The sequence below is a fragment of the Argiope bruennichi genome, chromosome 8 (genome assembly GCF_947563725.1).
Source record: "Argiope bruennichi chromosome 8, qqArgBrue1.1, whole genome shotgun sequence".
Taxonomy (NCBI): domain Eukaryota; kingdom Metazoa; phylum Arthropoda; class Arachnida; order Araneae; family Araneidae; genus Argiope; species Argiope bruennichi.
In genome coordinates, this window is record NC_079158.1 from 20,657,587 (window position 1) to 20,682,883 (window position 25,297).

Below are 25,297 nucleotides of genomic sequence, written 5' to 3' on the forward strand. Positions count from 1 at the left end.
CAAAAAGCAAACACAAATGACTGATTTCTTCAAAAAGGTGTAGTTTTACAGCTATGCTTTTGTAATTACATAACACATTACAGTATTAAAACAGTACATATGTATTAATTTTTCTGTGTATCCTTAACGCTTCTTGTAAGTACAAAGCACTTTTCTGCTTTCATTAACAAAATGCATTTTAGGTTAGTTTTGAGGGATATATTAAAATATTAAGCGTTAGTTAGACATTTCCTGCTGTTTATTTTACGTTTTATTGTACATAAAACGATTTTTCAAAGTTGGAATGGCTGTTTTCTCTTTTGCTATACCCGTTTTTAGCTTTTTTTCGGATTATCTGCGATTTTTGTTATCCGCGGCGGCCGCGCCACCCAATTCCGCGGATAATCGGGAGTGTACTGTATTTCACGAATTTATTAGAGATGAAGTAAGTTAAAGGATAAAAATTGTTCACATTTTAACATAAATTCTGTAATCTCCACTATGGTACACTTAAAAAATCATTAAACATACCCCAAGGACTTTAGAATACTTATTATATTGTGCAATTATAATCAGGGACAGCGGCAATGATTATAACTGCATCGGTCCGTTACACACTGACGAAACAAGGATCAACAAACAGAACGCTGCCCTATTCCTGTCACAACTGGTATTTTGCACACAACACGTAGGAGCACCGTAGCAAACGTCCGCTGCCAATGCAACATCTTGCCATCCTCATTTAATTACAATAAAAGAAAACTAGGCCGTATAGAACGGAAACCGGATAGTCGCGAATTGGATACTCGGGTGTGTACAGTACTGTTAATATTATTCTATTATCTCATCATAATTTGTAATTTTTTAGTAAAATATTCATTAGCAATTAAACAATATTGCCTTTACGTAACCTGCCAAACGTTAACATAACTCATCAAATAAAGAATCTTATTCAATAAACTGCTTTAAATTTGTTTTTAAGTTTAAATAAAAGCAAAGAAAGCATTTTTTTCTCTCTTTTATCATGACTTTAACAGTGGTAAAATAATACGCCACGACAATTCGAAGAAGCAATGACATTGTTTTGAATTTCATCATAATATCATTGATGTAACTTGCTTTCAAAACTAATTTTTCAAAAATTACTAAAACAAAAGAAAAAAAAATGCATTCATTCAACAAAATTTCTATCACTGAAAAGTTCTTTTTTAAGTTTATAAAACGGTGTTATAATTATTTTTGTGCGCTAATATACTTCATAATGAAAACGTTAAAATTCTGTTTTTTATATTTTAATTAAACTTTAAATTAACATTTTGAAAAATGTGCATTTAATCGGCCTATATTATCCTAAAAATAACTTATGAAATTACATATTCCTAACATCAATAATTTATGTTGTGCATTGCTCTGTCAGTCAGGGCAAACTTTTACAAGTATAGAGAAATTTCCTTTCAATTTTTATAAAAGTTATAAAAAAAAAGTAATAATCGTTATAGAATGATAGAATCCGGACTTTGAAAAATATAAAATTGAATAAAATTACTGAATAAACTGCTTGAAAATTTAAATTAACTTTAAATAAAACCAAAGAAAGATTTTTTTTTTCTTTTATCAAAATTTTGACAGTGGTAAAATAACATAACTCAATAAATCAAAGAAGCAATGACATTTTTTTGAATTTCATTATAATAAAAATCATTGTTACAAATTATGTATACAAAACTTAAAAAATTACTAAAGCAAAAAAAAAAAAAAAAAAAAAAAAAAAAAAGCGTTCATTTAGACTAAATTAATACATTTAAAAAAAAAAACTTTTAAAATGCTGTAAAAATCATTTTTATGCGATGATACTTTAATATTACGGTAATACATTAAAATTATATTTTTAATTAAAATTTTGAAATATTCGTTCTTAGAAGGTCTCTAAAAGCCAGGAAGTAATATTCCTAATTTCAATGGCTTATGTTGCGCATTGCTCTCTAAATCATGGGGGGGGGGGGGGGTCTGTAACAGCTATAGAAAGAAAATAAATTGGGAAAACTTATTTTCATTTTTTATAATATCCTTTGAAGAAGACAATAATATACTTTCCTCCCCCCCCCAGCTTTACAAATAGTGAAGCAATCTCATAGAATCATACTAATGCTAATCCTGATCCAATCCAAAAAAATGTTAGTTATAAAAAAATGAATAACTAAATTTGTCTAAAAATAATATCCCAGAAGGAAGAGGTTTTCATTAAACTTTCAACTCAGTATAGGAATTTTTACTTTTAGGATTAAAAGGATCTGTAGCTTTATCAGTTGAAAATGCAATATTGAAATTTTAATTCCGTGCCTTAATTTTAAATCAATGAAATGCAGGTTAGATCAATTTTGAGAAGAATGGTATTAAAAATGTAAAACTAGATTTAAAATAAATTTAATAGTCTGTTTAACAGGATTGTACTTTATATATTTAAAGCAAGAAATCTGAATCTTGGTTCAAACTTGTTTCATTAGTAAAAAGTTTTTTTTTTTTTTTTTAAAAAAAAAAAGGTCAAGTTTTAAAGATGTCATTAAAATTTTCCATCTAATTATTATTCATTGAATTTCCTTTGTTATGATATGAACTATCTTTTTCTGATTTATTTTCCCACTTAAGCATAATATTTTTCTGATGTAAAAGAATTAGTGAATATAAACAATGTAAAGAAATTGTAATATATTTGATATTAAAAGAAATTGTAACTTAAAAGATTGTATTTGCAGGATAAAAATATTGACTTTCAGAAAAAAGCATACTAGGAGAAAAATAATATGATTGACCATACACACAAATTGTTAGGAAGTATCTTTAACCACTGGTACATTAATATATTCTGCAGACAATGCATGGATTGTTTTCATAAAGCAGTATGAGTAGACATAAATCTACTATGTGTAATTAACAATTTTATTTTTCCTCGTATCTTATAAAAGGTAGCTGTCCAATTATTTTTTCCCTGCACCATATTTTAAAAATATGTATTGCAAGCAATTTTTGTTCAAAATATATTAATGTATGCAATTCTTTTGAAATAAGAAACTCAAGAAATACAAATTTAGTTTTGAAAAAGAATTTATTCATGAAGGACAAAAATATATAAATTATATAATACACCAGCTGAAATCCTATGACAATTTTCAGATTGAAAGGAAGATAAAACTCCTTACCTGTCATAGCAGTCAAGTCTTTTTATGCAAATGGCTAATTTTAAAATAAATAGTACAGCTGAAACTAAAACACCGTCATTTGGAAAGACATGATTAACAAAATACAATAAAAGATTGCTCTTACAAAAACTGAACATATTCTAGATGACAAAACAATTTTACAAATTTTCTGCTTAGTTAATTGAAATATCGACGGGGAAACATAATCCACTGAACAGAAGTGTGCAACATACAATCTCATATTCAAGATGGTTCAGAGTCTAAATACATATGCAACAGTCATATAATACAATTTTTCAAGATTCATTTACATTTGGTACGAGGCTATTAATTGTCTGTGGATTACAGATTTGGTACTCTTGTATAAGTCTCTTTACTTCTTTATTAATTACTTGTGCACATTTATATTCAGGGCTGGACTTCGGATTAAACCACTCACAATTTTGCAGAACCAGAAAAACATCACGTATGAAGTCTTCATTGGTTTTGTATTGCATGTAATTAAGCTTTGAGCGAATTGTTCCGAAGTCCATAGGGCGTTTTATTATTTGATGATAATCTGGTGCCTGGAGGGGAAAAAAAGGAACATTAAAAATAAACAAAAAAAAATCATTTCTTAATGATAAAATTTTATACATGACATCAAATTAAGTTCATTATAAAAAAAATAATACAATATGATAAATATAGACTGTTTTGGTAAAAAGGCAAACTGAAGAAAATTTCAACAACACAGTTTTTAATCACTAGTGTACTTTGATACTGAGCATATAACAACTTTTAAAATATGGTAAATTTGTTTGACAAGAACAAATATCCATTTTTTGAATGATTTGTACACAAATAAGAATATAGTAGTTTGCAGTTGACCCCCCCCAATAACTTTTCTTTAATAAATTAAATAAACTTTTATTTAATAAATTAAAAGTTGTGCTTTGCCAATTACAGCCAAAATGCAACTTTCCAAGAATACCAAACTTGTATATAAAGAGAAGCTTTAGCAATGTCTAAAAAATAACACGCAAGTTATTTTTAAATGTTTAAGCATCTAGTAAAACAATGAGATGCTTTTACTTTATGCTCAGATTTTAATTTAAAAACCAGTATGCAATGTAAGCAAAATTAATAAATATCATATATACAAAACATCATAAATCTTAGGCCCAATTCAAGAAAACTGATTCACATTAATTATATAAGAAAAATTCCAGTTTTCCCCTGCAATATTGGTCCAATTACAGGTACACCTTTTCCTCTTAAGTTTTCATGCCACAAAAATAAAGCTTCCTCAACTTCTTTATGCTTACGATTAAGTATGGTCTTTCTTATTTTTATGCCATTTTTACTCATTTGTGCAACACACCACTTTTCAGTTTCTATTCAATTTTTCCCCCCAGTCCCTCCCCTGTACTTTTTCCAACTCTTAAGCAGTATTTTTTGCTGTTAATCAGAGTCTAGCCACTGTATAGTGCATGATTTCTCTTCCATAGTAACTACAATTTTTTGTTTATTACCCAATGTGGCACATTTAACACAACAATTAAGGACCGTTACACACTGATGAACCATGAGTAGAACTCTGTCCTTTCCTGTCACAACCTGTATTTCGCACGTGACATGTGGGAGGATCATAGCAGACGCCGGCTTAACAATGTTGTCAAGGGAACGCCTTGCCCTATTCATTTAATTACGATAAAAGAAAACTAAGTCAGATAGTTTGAGCCGGATACTCAGAAGTGTTATATCATTATAGAGACATTATTATTATTCATCAAGTACAATAATGAAAGAAGCAAAAGTGCTAAATTTGTTAGTTGAATGTTAGATTATTAAACAGCTTAAATTAATGCTTAATTAAAGAAGGTTATATTTCAAGCATATTATATATATATATATATATATATATATATATATATATATATATATATATATATATATATATATATAGTAAATGATGAAGTAGAAGATCATAAACTGGACATAAATTAATACATTCTGATGCTACTCAACAGAATTTACTGTAATTAAGTATTTACAGCACTAATTTCGCTAAATCAAAAATCTGTTTGGCATTTATTGCAAAAATATATCAACATGACTTCAATGAAGTAAACACATCTGTTCCCCTCCCTAACCAAAAGCTAAATAGCCGACTTACAAAAGAGATAAACATTCCAAAATACAAGAATATGATTGACCAAACTGTAAAATAAGGAAACCCAAACAGTGACAAAAAACAAGCAGTGGAATATGTAAATAGATAATGAATGAACATAAAAAATTATCTGAACTGCAGCCCAGTCGGCAGTTTTATTCCTTTCAAAGCATTTATAAAAGTTTTTTAAAAAATCAATAGCATCAGATTTTCCTAAAACAATTTTAAGAAGCATATTGTCCAGGACAAATATAAATGTATATAGGAGAACACATATGAGGGGAAGGTCAATACTTGATTGTTAACACACTTCACTCGCTTATTTTAGTAAACTTAACTTTAATGATCAATGAACCTTTGTAGCTTATTTCAAACATGTTACTGGTTGTTTTTTTTTTTTTTTTCAGATTATTTTTATTGATATGACTCAAAGCATTTCATAGCTTGTTTTTGTGATCAATCACACTGATATGGCAAACAGCTTCATTTTGCATATAAGATTCAGTCATGAAAAAAATTTTTGAAACCTGCAAACTTTTTTTTAAAAAAATTTATCTGCAGTATTACCTGATATTTTATTTGCTTCCTTGACAAAATTTTCCTCTTCAACTCAATTGTTGCCAAGCATTTTCCCACCCTTTTATTGTTAAGAACTTCTGTAGCTCTTTGCTGCTGAATTCATATTTTACAGAGGATTCTGTTCTATTAATTATTTTTATACAACTAAAATGCAAATTTCTTAAAACTCAGGGGGAGAGGGAGGGAGCAGAAAACTGCAGTCACATCAATTTATAATATTTATCTGCAAAATAATTAACTTATATTCATCTGTATATTTTCTCAAATTTGTATGTGCAAAATAAAGTAGATTTCAAAAGTGATTGCACAATTCACTCAATTTTTCTACCCATTTCTCAAAACTGGAAGGAATTTCATTAAAATCACTCACAATACAAAAACATCACATGTCCCTCATCTGATGATTTACCATTAAAAAAAAAGCTGCAGTGGCAACAAAAATAAATATGATTTTACAAAGATAAGCATGCATAAGCCTAAATACTAATATGTAACTTTACACTAAAAGAAAATAATATAAGTGTACGATTGAATCATTATTAATCTGATAAGATAAAAATTTCACTTTTGATTTTAATATTTTTGTATATAATTTAGATATAAATAATTTTATATATTCATCTTAAAATCTGATTTTTATAAGCAAAATTTTTGTTTAGCATCTCCAGAAAAATTAATGCATTTTATATGAAAATAGGGTTTTAGTTATTTTCAGTATTTGAAACAATTATCTTTCAGAAGTAATTTGATTTTATATAAAATTGAATAAATTTATATACATAAAGTTTTTGGAAATCAGTAACTTTAAAATAGACTATTATATGATACAAGCAGGTAATAGACGTTTTAAAGTTAATTTGATTGGGAGATTTTGGATTCCTTTCTAATATTATGATAATTTTACTTCATTATTTCATTCTATAAATTTTACCACATGGAATGATACTTCAATAATTCAATTTATCAAAAAACATGATTTTTCATTCAAATATTTATATTTTGCTATAATTCAATGAAAGTGGCACATGCTAAAACAATTGCATTAGACTTTGATGAGATGTAGAGTAACAAACTTAATGCTTAAAATTAATATTAGATTTATATATCACTGAAAGTGACTTCAAAAATACCAAATCACCCCTAATTTTAGTACAGAACTTGTAGCATAAATGAAGCAACTGAAACTTACATCTTTCTTGCTTACAGGAACTAAGAATGGCCAGCTGGAAGGATGACGCATCAACTCAACCAGCAAATCAATGCATGCTTTATAATCCAGCATGTCACTTCCATTCCCGTTCCCAGTTTTAGATCTCCTTCGGGCTGTATTTACAGCAGAATCTGTGCCAATAGAAAGTCTCTATTCAAACACAAAACTATGAAGGCATGAAAGAATAGTTCACTTTTCAAGAAACTGTTGTATGACACAGGAATAAGATGACATATAAATGTCACTTTAGATTTGCATCACACATTGATTATTGAATGGTATTCCCAACTCTTCAAGTGGTTATAAAGATGAGGTGTGAATATGTACACTAGTGATCCGAAGAAATTCATTTCAAAATGATCAAAGTAAATAGCACTTGAAGAGTTTTTGAAAATCATTATTCATGATATAGATTTTATAAAGTCATTACTATTCAAGTGATTATGCTTCATTTGTAAATTACCAAATTCTCTGCAATTTAAATTCTTTAGTGTATTACTTTTAATCAGAAAGTATTTTGAAGTAAAATTTAATATAATTACAATTTATAAATAGTTTTGACTTAATTTCGCTGCAAGTTCTGAAAATTCTCATTGTTTAAATTAGTACTTGTTGAAATTGCAAATTTAATTACTAAATGTAGATTTGTGAAGATTAATTTTTTTTAATATAGCTAATATTTTTGTTAGATATTCTGCAATATATAAACAAAATATACAGAAACTATCAAAACACTGAAAATTCATAACTTGCAATTTATGTTAGTAAAGCAGACTACAAATTATATATGCAAAGAAAGAAAAATGTGCAAAAAATTGCTGAACTTTAATTTTATTGAATGGCATGACAAGCATTTTTTTAATTAATAAACAAGTGTAAAAACCAAAAAGAAAATAATTATAAATAAACTTTAAAAAAAAAACGATTCTCAATTATTTTTAAATCTAAGCAGGGAAATTTTAAGTACTAACATTTCACTTAAAAAACTGAAAAGTTTCATTCGAAATGAAATTCAGTATAAAGGAGAAAAAATATGGATTTCATTTACAAGCCATTAAAAAATTACCTCGATAAACTTTTTTGAAAGGATTATCTTCTTTCTCTGAATCAGTTGTATAAGATTTTCTTTCTAAGATAAGAAAATGTTCATTGTATACATGTCTATTACGTTAGAACTCTATTTTAGAGTAAACAGTATGTCAGAGTAGCATGCAAAATGAAATTACTTTTATTATTACATAGACCTGCCATTCAGATTTTCAAAGGTAAAAGTAAAGAAAGAAAGAACTTTTTTTTTTTTCTTTCCTATATCATTTTAACTCATTCTTTAAAAAAAAAAAAAAAAAAATTAACATGTTAAAAATGACAAAAAAAAAGCATATGCATGCAGTTAATAAGCACAGATAAATATTAATGGCAAAAGTACTGAGAAAAGCTTGAGAAGTTTTAGTGCAAACACATTTAGCAATTCTTTTAATTGAGGGGTTAAATACCTCTATTAGATCTTTTACTTGAAGGTTCAAACTCCTCTTCAAAGGAGTCTTCATATTTTCTTTTGACTCCTAAAAAAATTAAAATCAGGTCATATAAAATTCAAATAAGACTGAAGCTTCAATGTAATTTTTGAATTAAAGTATTTAACTTACCTCTAGAAGGCAGCTTATTTCTCAAAGGATTTGGTTTTTTCTTTGCATCAGAGGCAATTGTAGCTGACCTGGTGCCATAGGATCCACTTGCAGCTAAAAGAAAAATGATCAATTAAGAATATTAACTCTTTAAACAGATTTTACATCTCTTTAAAACATTCAAATGAAAGGGATCCAAAATTATTATCAGTACTAATTATAAAAAAACATAATTGATACAAATGGTTCTATCGATATATATAATATAGAAAAAAAATGATAATAAACATATAAACAAAACATTCCTTTCTCTACAAGTTTATAAAGAGTTATCTTTTATAGAATAATCTAAGATAGAAACTTAAATTTTAATTTGCAATTCTAGGTCAAATTGTTTTGCTTAAATATAATTTTTTTCTTCCAACCATACCTGTAGAAAGTGGGACTGCAAAAATGATTCTTCACAAAATTCATAATTTTATACATAATGTAAGGTAGCAAAAATTTTCACTGTAAATTTGAACCTCATATTAAAACATTTTTAAAACCTTTAAGGGAAATTTAAAAACATATATATATATATATATATATATATAATATATAAAATTCTCCTGTCACAGTTTTCGTTGCCATACTCCTCCGAAACGGCTTGACCGATTTTGATGAAATTTTTTTTGCTTATCCGGTATCTATGAGAATCGGCCAACATCTATTTTTCATCCCCCTAAATGTTAGGGGTAGTCCATTATTAATTAAAAACTAACTTTCCCGCCAAAAAAATCTCCCATTTTTCCCAACGCCAACTTTTCCGCCAAAAAAATCTTCCATTTTCCCCATCGCCAAATAAATAAGGCATCAGTTGTTTTTTTCTCCCAACAGTAATTAGGCTAGGGTTAACATTTTTCGACGAATTATTTCAAACGATTCTGTTTATTTTCTTAATGTTTTATGCATTTAAAATTAAACATTGTTAATTAATCCATGTTTCAGATTCATTCTGAGGTACTTTTGAATTAAAATAACACAGAATAAAGGAAATTAAAAATGTCTAATCTGCATAGCGTTACCCCAACTGGCGTAGAAAAATTTAAGCATTTGCGTTGACGTAACTGGCGAAGAAAATCCACGCATGCGCATTGTTCTGATTGTTGGCATGACAACCAACCGACGATTTAAATTATTTTTAGGTTAGTTGCATGCTTTTGTAAGTAAAATGTATTTATGTTAGTTATATATTTTTTGTATATGCTTATAGTTTTAAGTACATCGTTTTTTAAGTAGATTTTTTTAAACCTGTTTTCGACCAATTATTTTAAACGATTCATTTTATTTTCTTAGTGTTTGATGCATTTAAAATTAAACATTGTTAATGAATCGATCTGTTCATGATGAATCTGAGAAATTTTTGTTGACAAATTCTTGAGATATTACATAAATTAAGAAAGATATTCTTTAGTGACCATAAAGTTTAAACGCTCAGTGACTCTATTATCAGTAATCATATTATTAAAAAAAATGCTTTGTTTCAGTAAAAAATATTATTATATTAATTGCAGATTAATCATTTACACTATAATTTAAAGCATAATTTCTACGAGGGGTAACAGAAAATTAGAGAGATATATATCACGCTATAACTGAAGGCCTTTATAATATTATGAGTGAATTATATGACTATCAAAATTTGAAGTTTTAAAATATTTTGCTGAAGAATCTATTAAAGTTGGAATTGCGTAAAATGTTTAATGGTACGACCGGAGTTTTATCCCCTGCTTGGCGAAATTTTTAAAAATCGCAAACAACGGCCTTGCGAAATGTTCAAAAGCAAAGAAGCAGATGTTCAATTATAGTGCATAATAAAGATTGCCAGCTTTGGTGCGTTATCGCAACTTGGCGAAGAAGGGGGTTAAACTCCGGTTAAACCTATTTAATTATTAAAATTTAAACGAACATTAAGATTGGCGAACCGGCTGGTCGCCAAAGGCGGCTAGTATATATATATATATATATATATATATATATAAAATATGAGCAATGATGAAACGAATGAAAAAAGAACATTTTAAGAAATATTCATTTTAAATAACAAAAAATAATGGCTTAAAATTCCCGTATCATTTTCAGAAACAGGCTATCTAAAATAGACAATGGTACTTACGGTGCTTTTGTGCTTTCTTTACAGCTTCCTCTTTTTTAGTGCACTTGGGGCAGAGCCATTCTCCTCGTGGAATTCGCTTCAGATTTACACATTCCGGGTGGTACATCAACGGACATCTATCACAACACAACAGAGTTCCCACATCACCACATGCCTCGCAAGATTCTTGAATAGCAGAGGAATCATCCATAGTACTATCAGCGTCCTCTTCATCTTCTTCCTCTTCCTCTTCAACACTAATTCATAAAAGGAATGGCAAATTAAAAATTAAGAAGCTCAACATATCAGATGCTTAAAATTCTTCAGCATTATAAGCAAAATGAAACATAGTGCTCAAAAAATTGGAAATTCAAATAAATTACAAAAGCAGAGTTTTCAGATAAATTAATCAAGTAGACAAGTCATAAGCTTTATTAATATTGCAATACAACCTTGAACATTGATACACCTTCTTGGAATTTCTTAGCCATATTTATAAAGATTTTTGTTTCTAATACAGATCTTTTATATGTAAAAACAATTTTTAAAGGAGAAAACCAACAAATAAATAAATAAAAAGCAAAGTTTACTTTAAAAAAATTAATAAAAAACGCCAGGTTTTCTGATTGCATTTTTTGAATCAAAATTTCTTTATCTCCAATGTCTAATTACTTTAACCAAAAAGTTTGAGATTTGCAAGATTAATTTTTCCTATCTATAATTTGAAGATTTTAACATGAAAAAAGCATTGGGAAAGAGTGAAAAAAATTTTGACTGCTTGTCTTATTCTTCTCATGACATAGAAGTGCAAAAAATAAAAACAAAGAGCCTTTAGTTTAAAAAAAAAAAGTAATGCAGTGCAAGTTTTATGAACTGTTTGGAATTCAAATTATTTCTTAAATAATTTTTTATTAGATAAGTTGAACCAATACATAGAATAGAAATTCACAGGAATACAATCTTATAAAAGTACATGGCAAAGAATTTTATTATGTATTGTTGAATGACAACTGATAAACATAAACAAATCAAAATACAAATGTTTAAAACAACTTCATTGAGCACTTTTACAGCTGCTCTTAATTAGTAGCTTCACTAACTAAGGAAATTTTAAAATATTAGAAATGTCCTAGATAAAGCTAAACCAAAACATTTATTCACGGTAAAGCTGTAAAAGTAATCAAGAAAGAAGCTGTAAATTAATGAAGAAATAGCGTCAATTGAAGTTTAATATGCCTCAAAAATATGCTTTAATATTGCGAGACGGCTAACGTTATGACTTATTAATGGAAATCAATAGATTTATCTTTCAAAATTTCTCGCAAAAAATGGTTTTTGTATCATCTAAAACAAATACCTTTTTAATGATCAATTTCATTTCTATTCAACATTTTCTTTATTTTAAGCCATTTCTGTTAAATTTAATGCACAACTTGTAACAATTTAATTTTAAAGCTATGAAATTTAAATTCATTCACTAAAATATTCAATCGAGTGCTTTTGTCAACATAAAATTTAAGTTTTAAAGAAATACTTACTTTCAACAAAAATACATAAATAAGATCTTTTACTTCCACTTTTATTTCATAATAGATTTTTTTTAATTTGCATGTGTTACAAATTGTTTTCACTTATTCTATTGAATATGTTTTTCAGTTTTATTTAAGTAAATTTTTTTTTAAATATGCAATTTACATTAATACTAGCCTAAAAAGTCAATAAATATGGTTAAACAAGCTGGTCACAAAAGGCAGCTAGTATTATTTTATCAGCTCAGGTAAATTTATGACTACTATTTAAAAATCTACTACACTACTCCGTTACCTTGCCATAAATTTCATATTATATATAATCCTATAGAATTGGAAAAACACTAAATCTGCATTGCTGGCTGAGTTAAATGTCCCCACTTTAAAATTAAGCAACGACTAATTAAACCACATAATTTGTATAATTATTATTGCTTCCAATTTTAATTATATTACGCTTAAGTGTTCCATTTTATTACGGGATTAATTCTATGGGAGCTAATTTTTTTAATGGAGATTTGAATCTTAAAAAATTCTAATATAACAACGTTTGAACCTCGATTTTACATACTAATACACCAAAGAATATCAGCCTAAAAGCAATAAGTAAAAAATAAAAAAAAAAAAACACTCATACTAAACTATTACAAAATGAACCAATCTCAGCTGTTAGAATAAGAACCCAAAAGTTTCTTTAAATATATCCGAATAAATAAGTCTTACAATCTAAAATTTCAGGAAGTAACTATTATACTAATCTAAGATAAAATTAGCTAGCAATGCAACACTGAATAACAATAACATTGCATGTGACAACTCAAATAACTTCACTAATTCAACTTGTTAAATATGTATAGTAAAGTAATCTGTGATACTAGTTTAAAAAAATATAATTTACCAAAGGAGTGCTAGCCTTAAAAATAATTGTTTAAATTTTAATTTCACAATTTTATGAAACAGATATTCTATTTTTTACTTCTAAAAAAACAATGTACAAAATGATATGTATAACACTTTATCAAAAAAAAATTTTTTTTTTCTTTTTTTTTTTTTCCCCTCTTCTGTGCAACTAATACACTGAAGAGTCAGAAAAACTGGTATAGCAGGTCGCCTGCTAATAATGAAGGTGTTCAACCAATCAGCATAATGCCAGGTAGTCAACAGTGCACATATAAGACAGACTGTCTACGGAGACTATTCAACGATTCTTGCTGTTACAATGGTAGATTATCAAGATTTAAGTGATTTTCAAAGGGGCATAATCGTTGGCGTACGAGAGATAGGGACAGCTTTTTCAAAGTAGCGATAAAATTTGGATTTTTGCGCACAACCGCAAAAATGTACTGCAAATATCAGGTTTTCCGGTAAAACTTCAAATTTCCAACAGCACTGCGGCCAGAAAAGGACCTTGACAGAACGATATCGACAGCTGAAAAGAATTGTTACACAAGACAGATGTTCAACACTTCTTCTAATTGATGCGGATTTCAATACGGGCCCATCAACAAGTGTCAGCACATGCACTGTACAATGTATCTTAACTGATATGGGCTTTTGCAGCCGCAGACCATCTTGTGTACCATTGTTGACTCAATGGCACAAAGTTCTGTACTTTGCCTGGGCTTGTCAACACCGTCATTGGAAAAACGTAGTTTGTTCTGACAAATCATGTTTCCAGATGTATCGGGCAGATGGCCCTTGTACTGGTATGGAAAAAACCCATGAATCCCTTATGGCTAGAAGGAACTGTTCAAGCTGGTGGAGGCTCTGTGATGGTATGGGGTGTATACAGTTGGTACTGTTGATACATCTACTCAACTGTGACAGGTCACCAATACATTAACATCCTTTCTGATCACCCGCATCCATTCATGTCCTGTGAGCATTCCGACGGATGTGAACAATTCCAAAAGGATAATGCGCCACCCCACAGGTCTCCAACATGAACATTATTGAGATATCTGGGATGTTTTGCAACGTGCTGTCCTCAGCAGATCTTCACCACTTCACACTCCCATGACTTTGTAGACTGTCCTGCGTAAACTGTCTACAGAGTACCTTCACAAATAAGTTGAATCCATGCCATGTTGAATTGCAGCACTTCTGCATGCTCGTGGGAGCTCTACACAATATCAGATCGGTATACCAGTTTTTCAGGCACTTCAGTGTATTTAAAGCATTTTCTTATTATGTATATATAATTTCAATTACAGTGCATACTAACAGCTACAATAATAATAATCTGAAATTTCATTGTTCAGATTTATAATCCATACCAGTTATTAATATCCCTAGATAAAGAGAAATCCAAAGGTCATATTTAATCAGCCTTTAAAATATTTCTGCCTATAACTACTATTCTATCAATAAATAACACACTCTTTTACATTATAATAAATGTAAATAAGCTTAAGTAATAATAAGACCTAGCCAACATTTGACTAATTATAATGTAAACAACTGTGCTTATAAACAGGGGTGTTTGTGGGACCCCAAAAAATAACCGGAAACTTTTACGGACTTACTACCGACATTTTGGAGTTTCGAGAAGGGGGGGGGGAGAAATGAAAAATTACGATTATGAAGTATTGAATGACCTAATTATAAAAGTTCAATGAATTACTTTTTTTGCAAAAGTAAGACCTTTGAACCCAGGTCACGTGATCGCACATCTGGTCGAACGAAGTCTCTCCCTTTTTTTTTTCTGCCGCGCCTACTTGCCGAAAAGAATCCAGAAGAGAATGTCCGAGAACAGGGGGAATGAGTCATAACTCGCAATAAGGAAAGAACAAAAAAGAAGTTTTTTCCCCCTTTTCACGCATTATCACTGTCTTTGGAGAAAGAAAGGAAAAGTTTTCACCACACACACTGACCTTGCGTTTTCTGCTTTCAAAGCAAACAAAATTACCCAGATCAAAATAAATAATTCATTATTATTCCTACTTCCTTTTGAACGACGATCCCCGGAATTTCCGGGTATCGAAGTTCAAAATCCCCGGAATTCCGGGGTTTCCCCGGAGCACAAACACCCCTGTTATAAACTTCAATAATGAGAAATCTAAAAATTACCTCTGTTCATCATCTTCATCACTGTCTGCTTCTTCACTGTCACTTTCTACTTTACGAATCTTTTTTTCAGGACTGACAGGTTTCTCAACTGGTTTGCAACTGAGACAAAACCAGTCACCTTCTGGAATAGCCTAAAAGATTAAAAATATAATGTTAAAATGAAAACCTAAGGTAAAATGCACTTTTACCAATAATTATAAGCAAGACATACAAATGAGCTTTAGCAATTCTGTTCTAAATAAAATTTCGAATAATACTAACTTTTAATTCATCAATGTCTTTTGATGAATGAAATCAAAAGTTCTGATTAGCAGATAAAAATTTCTGACTTTATTATCTGATATTACAAAATAATTACAAGACTTTATTTTGGTTATTATCACATTTTGTTGGGGGGAGGGGGGACTTAAAAAGGAAGGTAGAACTAACAAAGTTCATCAGTATTTGATACTAAATGGGAAGGGGGAATAGAATACTTAAGACTCTTTCATTTCCCATCTAAATGAGACAATGGTTATCCAAACTATTTCAAAAGGCAAGTTCAAAACTATTTTTTTTTATTATTATTATTATTACTGTTTCCCTGTTACACTACAAAAATTAAGCTAAAACATAATTTCAGTCATAGATTAAAATTTAATGGCATTATAATTCATGATATTAATGTTGTTTGTAACTTCTTATTGTTGCATTAGAAGAAAACTGTAAGCTATATATATATTTTTTTAATGAAGGAGAATTATTTAACCATTTTAGTAATGCATTTGTTGATTCAACCACTTTTCTACAATAACTAGATTTGGGCAAAAGTATTAAGGGAAGGATATAAAATCCTGCTTATGTGCACATAACTACAAACTATGAATCCTGAATTTTATGTGATTCCTGTATTTCAAGGACTGCACAATGATCTGAAAACCTCACAGTTACTATTGTTCATTTTACTCACAATTTTTTGAGAAAGAATTCTAGGACCTTTTAAAGACAAAAGCCTTTCAGTATAATTTTGTTCTTGATAAACTGTTGAGAAATGTATAAGATTTCTAGAGTTTTATTCGGGTCTGAGTAGCAATTCCCTATGATGGAGCAATTATTTGAATTATTTACTATTGTTCAAAACATATTTCACGCTCAGAACAGAAAGAAATATTTACAAAAGAAAACAATCACAAATATGAATGAAGCTACTTACATTCAATGGCGGTTTCAAACAATATAAATGGTGTCCTCTGTTACAGCCATCACACAGCAACATATTTTCAGCATCGCCCCGCCTTCGACATATTCTACAGTGCGCTTTCAGAACAGACCTCGACCAAGCAACACTTCGCTCCAAAGTTCCAAGGTGAACAAACAACTGAGACGGGCTTGTGCACTGCATCAGGGACTCCTGCCATCTCTCCAATGCTAAAGGTTTATTTGAAGCTAAAAATACAATCAGCAAATTTTAGTTTCATCTTTATAAAGAAAAAGGAATTAGAAAAAACTGCACATTAAAGAAATCCAAACTACTGAAGATTTTACATTAACTTCACTCACAAATAATCTAAACATAAGAAAGATTCATGCGCTTTGAAACAATCAATAGTACAATAGTTCAACATTGAATGTAACACTGAGTGGAATTAAAAATATCCCTACTGCTTTGATGTTACAATTGGAAATAAAATCTAAACTTCTGTTTCAATGTATAGAAACTGCATTTTTTTAAAAAATTATTTTTTAGTACTTAACTTGATTGATTTATCAGTGAGCTAAGTATGAAAATTCTGGAGTTAATTCTGAATTAATATTTACAATTTTTTTTAATGATGAATTGTGGCAGAAATTAGCGAGTTGAAGTTCTGCAATTTTTATAATTCTTTGAAGGTTATTGCTAATACATTTTTTTAACATTATTTTATATTCGGCATTTCATTTTTTGGTACAATCCAATTTTGGTGATTAGTGTTAACAGGAATAATTGCAAAGTTTATGAATAGTGAAGATCCCACTACAAAGAAATAAAACTTTTCACATTTACTATTTACATCCACAGTATACTAAAATTATTTTTAATATTTTTTAAGTACTCTAGCAATTTTAATGTGATTTTTCTAATAAATCTTTCATTAATTGATCGGTGACAGTCATATATTAGCCCATTGAGCATATCTTCTAATCAATTAAATAGCCATTATCAATTAAAAATGGGTTTTTCATTTACTGAACAAAAACTTTAAAAACATTTTACATCATTTTTATTACTATACTTCTAAAGGTGACAAGCCATGTTTAATTAATATTTTTATTATTCTTAAAGCTTTTTTGAAAATCTAAAAACTAATTAATACAACTAATCGTCTCATTTGAATTGAAGTGTCTGATAATGTGAGGAATTTGCATACCAAGATATTTTATACACAAGCATTTTTAAAACATGGGTTTATTTACATCCACCTTAGTACTTCATCAAGTACCTTTATTAAATACTTTTTATATTTTACGATGTTTGTACTTGTCGTTGTCAGGTTTAATACAATAATCATAACCAATATCTTTCCAACATTGGTTATGACTTCTTATGATATATTACATATAATGTAGTAATAAAAAATTATTGAATATATATTTTCAAACTTTATTAAAAATTATTTCAGATACTAAATATACAAGGGGAATAATTTCACTTAAAACATTATGCAACAAGATTTTGTTAGCGAAACAAATTAATATTATTTGTTAACAATTTACAATTTGTTTTGCATTTATAAGCAAACTCTTTTTTTGCTTTTTTAAGTTTATATATATATATATATATATATATATATATATATATATTGGTGTTGCTGTAAGTAAGGAATTTTTTTAATGTTTTTCAATATATAACAACTTGTAGTTTTCCACTACCTGTCATCCAATTTCTATAGCAATTACAAAAAAAAAAAAAAAAAAAAAAAAAAATCCATAACTGTTGGTAAACATGGTAACCTTCTTTATAACAAATAATTTTTATTAATAAATAAAAAAAAATTATTCTGAATAGGACTGGGTTTTTCAATAATAATAAATAATATTTCAAATTAGAAAAATATGAAAAATATTGATATAACACTTGTGGATTATCATTTAACCAATAGAAAGAAGGGATATAGAAAAACTATGTTTTCAAAAAAAAAAAAAAAAGCATATACTAAATTTTTGAATATAAAAGAATCTTTATGCAGAAATTTTTCCATTATATTATGGCTACATATACAAAAAATTATTCCCAAATAATACATTTAATCATGCAATTTTAAAAGTCAATTCAATCTTACTTTTCTTTTTCAGAGATTCAGTATCATCAGAAGTTTTCTGTTTTGCTTTTTTACTTTCCTCACTTTCACCTATAATACAGAAAAGAAGCAAATAAAATATAAACATACATTGTTGTGAATTATTAACTAATGTATCAATGCAGCATAAGCTGATGACATAAAGAATAATATATCAATTACCTAAAGGAGGATTGAGGTATTTCAGTTCAATGCCCTGAGATACTTGAAGCATGGCAAAAGCAAGTTCCTTAACCATTTGTTCAACAGGAGCATGACAAATATTGCTTTTAGAATCAGAATTTTCTTCTTTAACAAAATCTCTTCAAAAGGGAGGGAAAAAAAATCAAAACATGCACACATAAAACGCTTTGCTATCATGTCAGAATTTTACAAAAAACCAACTCATTTGACTTACTCTTTATCCTTTTCTTTCTTTCCAATGTCATTGACTTGCACATCATAAGCACCCTGCTCAAGAGTCGATCGCCAGGCTTCTCGATCTTCAACCTGTAGGATAGCCAATTAAATTATAAAAGTGACTTTAATTGTTCAGAAATATTATTTCAATGAATAAACTAAAATAACTCAAAAACCTTCACCAATAATATCAAAATTTCTGCTTGAAACATCATCCATTATCCTGAATTTTATGATTTGTATTTAAAAGAATTTTGAGCAGCTGAGAAAATTGATGCAGTTTTAGAAAAAATAGAATTATTTTTTATAAAACATCAGTGTATCTAACTAATGATTTTTTTTAAAAAAACCCTGTTAAACCCTAAGATAAGAATATAATATACAGTTCACAAAAAAAGAATTAAATACTTGTCTCTCATTCATTCCATTTACATCCAAAAAAATTTCAAACAAAATTGAGAAATTATCTTTAAATTATTTTAAAAACCTCTCCCTAATAATAATAATATATTTTTATAATCCGTCCAACATAATTTTATTTAAAATAAACATAATTTAAAACAAACATGTAATAAAAGTTTGAATATCAGCTGAATATAGTTTTTTTTTAACTAAGATAAATCTAAAATTTCATTTATTAACATATTTAAAACTTGATGAATTATTTATTAAAAAACCAGTATTAATGTAGAATCTAATAACACTTTATATACCTATCATATAAATTAAATATAAAATAATTATTCCTTTTCCATTACAAAACCATTCCATTTTCCACAACAATCATGTTAAACTTAATTTCATAATCCTATATTAATTATTAAAGGTTTAAGACCAAATAAAAGAATCTGAAATTAAAAATGAAATCTGTGATTAAAAAATATATCAATCTTGACTGTCATTAACTGTCAAACTATAACTTCAAAAATAAATATAATTTAACCAAACCACTTAAAAAAAATAGAATTGGAGAAAATTCGAGTACCATCTTATCCATCTTCAATGATTATTGAAAATAGATAGAGATTTAATTAAACATCTTTCACTATATACCACTAAAGCTAAAAATAAAAACTACAAATATTGTTTCTTGTAAACAGATAATACCTTTAGGGAACCAAGACCACCATGGAAGATTCGATGCTCCAGCTCTAATATCATGTCTCGCAATGTTATTTCTTGAGCTTGTCTCGGAGACATCCCGGCAAAACTCGAATTTTGAGAATTCTGATGCCTTTGTGACTTTCTCACTTCTGGCTGAGGAGCTGTTTGTAAAGATTTATTAAAAGCATTATAAGGAAATTTCAATAACATTTCTTTAATTCTCTCTTTTTCATTTAAGAGGGCTTCCTTCAGAGATCGTTCCCTGAAACCACGGGGGTTTAGGTTAGAAATTAAAGTGTCCAAATCTTCTTCTTTGTAATAGAAAGACCACTTTGTTCGAGGAGCATTCACATTATGAACTGGGCAAGTGTCAATATTAGCACTGCACTGGTCCACAGGTAAAATATTCTTAGAATGCGGACAATATAACATTAAATCTTGTTTATCACTCTTTTTATTTTTACAAAGCAAACAACTTTCATTTTCGGATAAATTAGTGTCCAGAACACCTTTCTTTGAATCTACCCTAGGATTAAGGTCCGAGAGTTTTCTGTTTTTCAATGGAAATGGAAGATCACTCTGTACAATGGCAATGTCTCGTAAAATATCATTTTCTTTATCACTACTACCACTCTTAGCATCAATGTTCTGTAAATACTTTTTAATATTAGTAGCAGCTGTTTCACAACGTACATGTGTTAAGTATGGAGAAGAATTCTGAATAGTTGGCTTTGGAAGACAATTTCCTTTAAAAGGATCATCATCTTCCACAAATAAACCAGCAACTGTTTGAAATACCCAGTAGCGGCGAAATGCCCTGTCCCGGCCAAGTGGTACAACATTGAATGAAGACTGAAGTTTTCTAATTTGAGCCTCTATTTCTCGCTCCTTTCGTAAAAATTCTGCCTTCTGTTTTGCAGCCTCCTTGGCCTTTTTTTCTTCTAGTTCAGCCTTTTCTTCAGGAGAGAGGTTATCAGTATTTTCTTTTTCCTCCTCATCAACTGCCATGGATGCTTCTTCTGTTGGCCTAAAATTATATATTTAAAAAAAATCAGTATATATGAACATAAATTGGAAATTCTAATCAGCATATCATAGAAATCCAAAATAATAAAGACATTTTTCTTACATTTCGCCAAAAATACTCTAAAGCATGAGGAAGTTTCATAACTTATAAAAAATTCTTTTTGTTAATTAAAGAATGTTTTTCTTTATATATATGTATACAGAATGGTTATAATTAAACTTCCCCTATAAACAGCATCATGCAATGCAAACGGGTGAATGGATTACAACTCGTGTATAGACTATACACGAGATGCGCTCACGGAATTTCGGAAAATTTTTTAGTTCCAAAATGCCCACAAGAAGATGCTTTTTCCTGAAAAACATTAATTTTAACACAATAAACAAACAAACCAGAATACAGAAACAATATTAACATTTATTGATTAGTGTCTGATCACCTTGTCATCGAAGAAAGAAAGAAAAAAAATAGTTAGGTTTGCAGAAACAAGAACAAATTAGGACGAAATTACATAAGCGGAGCAGTTATTAATCGTGTCCAGGATGATATAGGGAATGGTGCTCCATGTGACCACCTTCATTCACCAGCAAAATTTCAAATCGACAGACAGTGTATTCAACAGCAGATCATAACTGATCAGCTGTGATGCTTTGCACGTGAAGTGTTATGAAGTTCCTTAAGTCATTCAACATCGCAACAAGATACTGTCATCATACAATAGAAAACATCGACATAAAACATGACAATGACTGCAAACGTTGTTTACCCAACCCTGTTTTCCCTAAAGCGTCCTCTTTGCAAGCAGGCAAATCTCAATTTTTTTTCCCCTAGAACTAACGACTTTTCTCGGTTTTACATTTTATTACTCATAATTCTTGTTCTGGATTGTTAATATTGTTTTTGTATTTCATTTTAGTCATTTATTGTGTTAAATTTAATGTTTTTCCGGAAAAGGCACCCTCTGATGGACATTTTGGAACTCTCTTTCCCCCCTTCTCCCCCCCCCAAATTCCATGAGCGTGTCTCGTGTATAGTCTATACTCCAAATTTCGTTGCAATTTGTTCACCAGATTGCATTGTATGATGTTGTTTAGAGGGGAAGTTTGATTATAATCACCTTGAATATATATTACTTTGTTTAATGCTACATTCCTAAAACAAAAAGAAATATTTTAAATCTTATTTCCCTCTAAATTGCCACAGACAATATTCAGTTTGTTTGTTTTTTTCAATATATTCAATATTCAATAAAAGGCTTTTGCAAAATATTTAAAGTGTATACAAAATAATTATTCAGAATTTTAAAAATTATAAACATATACATATATGCTGGCATTCTATTAAGCATAAGTTTTTATTTTCACACTTATATTTTCACCTTAGCCATCAACAGACAATATAATGAGTGATAATTGTAAAACTGGTTTTATTTTTTATGCCTGTTACTCTGCATTTGAATCATAAATGTTGAGCTATGAAGAAAGTTTTAGTAGCTTTCACCTGGAAATTAATTCTGGAAATTATTTCTATTCCATTTCAAAAAATGCAATGACAAAGATCTGACAGAATTTCAAATGACTCAATAATGTGACATGCATACATATATGCATGAATTTATCTGAGTAAATCCAGATTCGTAATTTTTCCATGTATTTGTTCTCAAACAAAATTTGGCAAAGATAATCTCTGGAAATATCTCAAAATTTCAGATTTGAGAAAGAAATTTCGAATCCAAGATAAAGCAGCAACATGATCCCTTTGTTTTATTAATAAATAATGAACTAATTTGATGCTGAGCTACTTTAGGTATTGACTAATAAATAAAATTTTATATTGAAAAACATTAATTAAATAGATGAAAAGCATCCAAGAACTTACGTTTCTTCTGCTCCTTCAGGTTTGTTGTCTTTTTGTTGGTTTGATTTCTTTTTGCTATTTAAAGATTTAAATAATTATTAGATTAACATGAAGATCTAAAAATTATAATAGAAAGTACTCTAAACACAATGCTTTGTAGTACTTTCAAATGCTATAACAAAATAAGATAAATTTCATAAAATTAGCCTTCAAAAATACTTATTACAGGCTATTTTTTTAAGCCTGTAATTATTGAAGTCTTTAGTTTATAATTCAGCATTACTTAAATATTACAGATTTTAAATTATTTTCTTCTATTCACAAATTTTATTACTTATATAAAACTGAAATGAATTTAAATTGATTTAGTATATTGTTATCAAATACACAAAAATTTTAAACACTGGGACAACTAGAAAAGAATGAAAACTCGACAAAATTTCATTTTTCCAAACATGAGGGAAGCCAAATGAAAGTTTATAATAAAATTTAAAAACAATACCCTTTTTCTGTATCTTCTTTTTCCTTCCGAGAATGAGCCCATCGAAGTTGTTTTAATTGGTGTCGCAACGGGCGGGTTTTATCAGCATTCTCATCCACAGCATATCGTAACACATCACAAGCAAGTAATTGATGAATAAGCAGTGTTATAATTTTACAGCGTTCCTCTATAAAAGAAAAATCACATTTTTTATTACTAATAATTTAAACTATTGGCAGCAATAATACATGTAAATTTCTTTAATTACCTACTATTAAAATAAATTTTACTTTACAATAATAGCAAGTTTAAATACTACAGATATAACAGCAGCAAATTACATGTTAATCATTTTTTTTTTTTTTAAGTCTGCAAATCAAAAGTATTTACCTGGATTTAATTCAAAAACACTCGTTTTAGAAAGTTTCTTTAATAATTCAGGCTCTTCTAATTTGAAATAGAGACCAGGGTCTTCACTCGCAGAAACAACACCCACCCAGTTTACACGTCGTTTAGATCCTGAACTAAGTATGTGGAGTCTTAATATTTCAGTCACTGAGAATGAATCAAGTGGTATGTTCCTCAAAACAGTTCCTATAAAATAAAAATGAAAAGTATGGATAAATTCCTAAAATAAAGTATATGCAACAGAAAACTTATAAACAAAGAAAAAATTGCAAAATAGCAAAAGTAAGCTTGAATTCCAAACATGGTTTACAAAAATACATGCACATAAAATTCAGATTTCTCAACATTTATCAAATTGAAACCACATCATTCAGAAAGTTGTTAAATTATTTTGAAATAGAAATGCCTTTTTCTTATAGCCACTTCAATTCATAAGACAAAGACATTCATATTCTTATAGCAAAAATGGTTTTGTTTGGCTATTCTAAACAGATCTAAGCAATTCATATGATAAGCAAGTTAAGTTGAAAGGGGACTAATTCAATACTTTATGATAGAAGGTCCTAAATTCTGACTTTCAGGTTTCAAATCTCTAAGCTATTTTTCATTTTTTTTTTTTTTTAATGTTTTATTTCCCAACGAACCTCATACTACCAATTTGAGTTTGAAATCTCAAATTTGGAACATTTATTGTCGTTAGGCTTCAAAAACATTATTTTACGACACTAAATATTTTCAAACAGCCAGTGACCTTCTTTATATACAATACAAAATAAATAAAGGAGATTTTCTCTAATAAACAATAAAAATGATTGGATAATTTTGGTCAATAATGAGATAAACTTAAATTTGGCAGATAAAATCACATCTTTGATACATTTTGGAATAAATTCATATGGTTTTGATTTTGTTATATGAACTTGCTCTTTTCAACATTCTCAACATATCATTTACAATATCACAAAATTCAGTCATATATAGTCGTCCTTAATTATCACTACTTGTTCAGCAACAGCAAGTTCAAGCCACTCGGTTCTGGGAAAGCCCTAAAGCTGAAAATTTTAGGTAGACCTCTTTTTCTGCTTGCAAATCTTACAATTACACATATTTGGTAAAAAGAGGTTCGGTACCTCACAAGCGATACTATTTACTTTTTTACAAATGATAAATTGACTATAACCCTGTACCTTTATGAACAACTAGTCGCCTCAGGCAAGCAGTTCA

General features: G+C 28.7%; 1 protein-coding gene across 4 annotated transcripts in view; it reads right to left on the reverse strand.

Moving 5' to 3' along the window:
• Window positions 1-3,092: 3,092 nt before the first annotated feature.
• The window catches only part of LOC129981026 (bromodomain adjacent to zinc finger domain protein 1A-like), a 43,917-nt gene continuing 21,712 nt past the window's right edge, over window positions 3,093-25,297 (reverse strand). For 2 of the 4 annotated variants that reach the window (XM_056091628.1, XM_056091630.1), the window contains 15 exons: window positions 24,056-24,259; window positions 23,687-23,852; window positions 23,206-23,259; window positions 20,304-21,327; window positions 19,195-19,286; window positions 18,960-19,099; window positions 18,780-18,848; window positions 16,673-16,905; window positions 15,481-15,611; window positions 10,904-11,139; window positions 8,767-8,859; window positions 8,614-8,682; window positions 8,187-8,249; window positions 7,100-7,251; window positions 3,093-3,742 (listed from right to left, as the gene is read on the reverse strand). In XM_056091628.1, coding sequence (XP_055947603.1) covers window positions 3,473-3,742; window positions 7,100-7,251; window positions 8,187-8,249; window positions 8,614-8,682; window positions 8,767-8,859; window positions 10,904-11,139; window positions 15,481-15,611; window positions 16,673-16,905; window positions 18,780-18,848; window positions 18,960-19,099; window positions 19,195-19,286; window positions 20,304-21,327; window positions 23,206-23,259; window positions 23,687-23,852; window positions 24,056-24,259 — 2,996 coding nt within the window. In that variant the 3' untranslated portion in view covers window positions 3,093-3,472. The remainder of the gene's footprint in view (window positions 3,743-7,099; window positions 7,252-8,186; window positions 8,250-8,613; window positions 8,683-8,766; window positions 8,860-10,903; window positions 11,140-15,480; window positions 15,612-16,672; window positions 16,906-18,779; window positions 18,849-18,959; window positions 19,100-19,194; window positions 19,287-20,303; window positions 21,328-23,205; window positions 23,260-23,686; window positions 23,853-24,055; window positions 24,260-25,297) is intronic. The other 2 variants (XM_056091629.1, XM_056091631.1) reach the window with 2 other exon arrangements.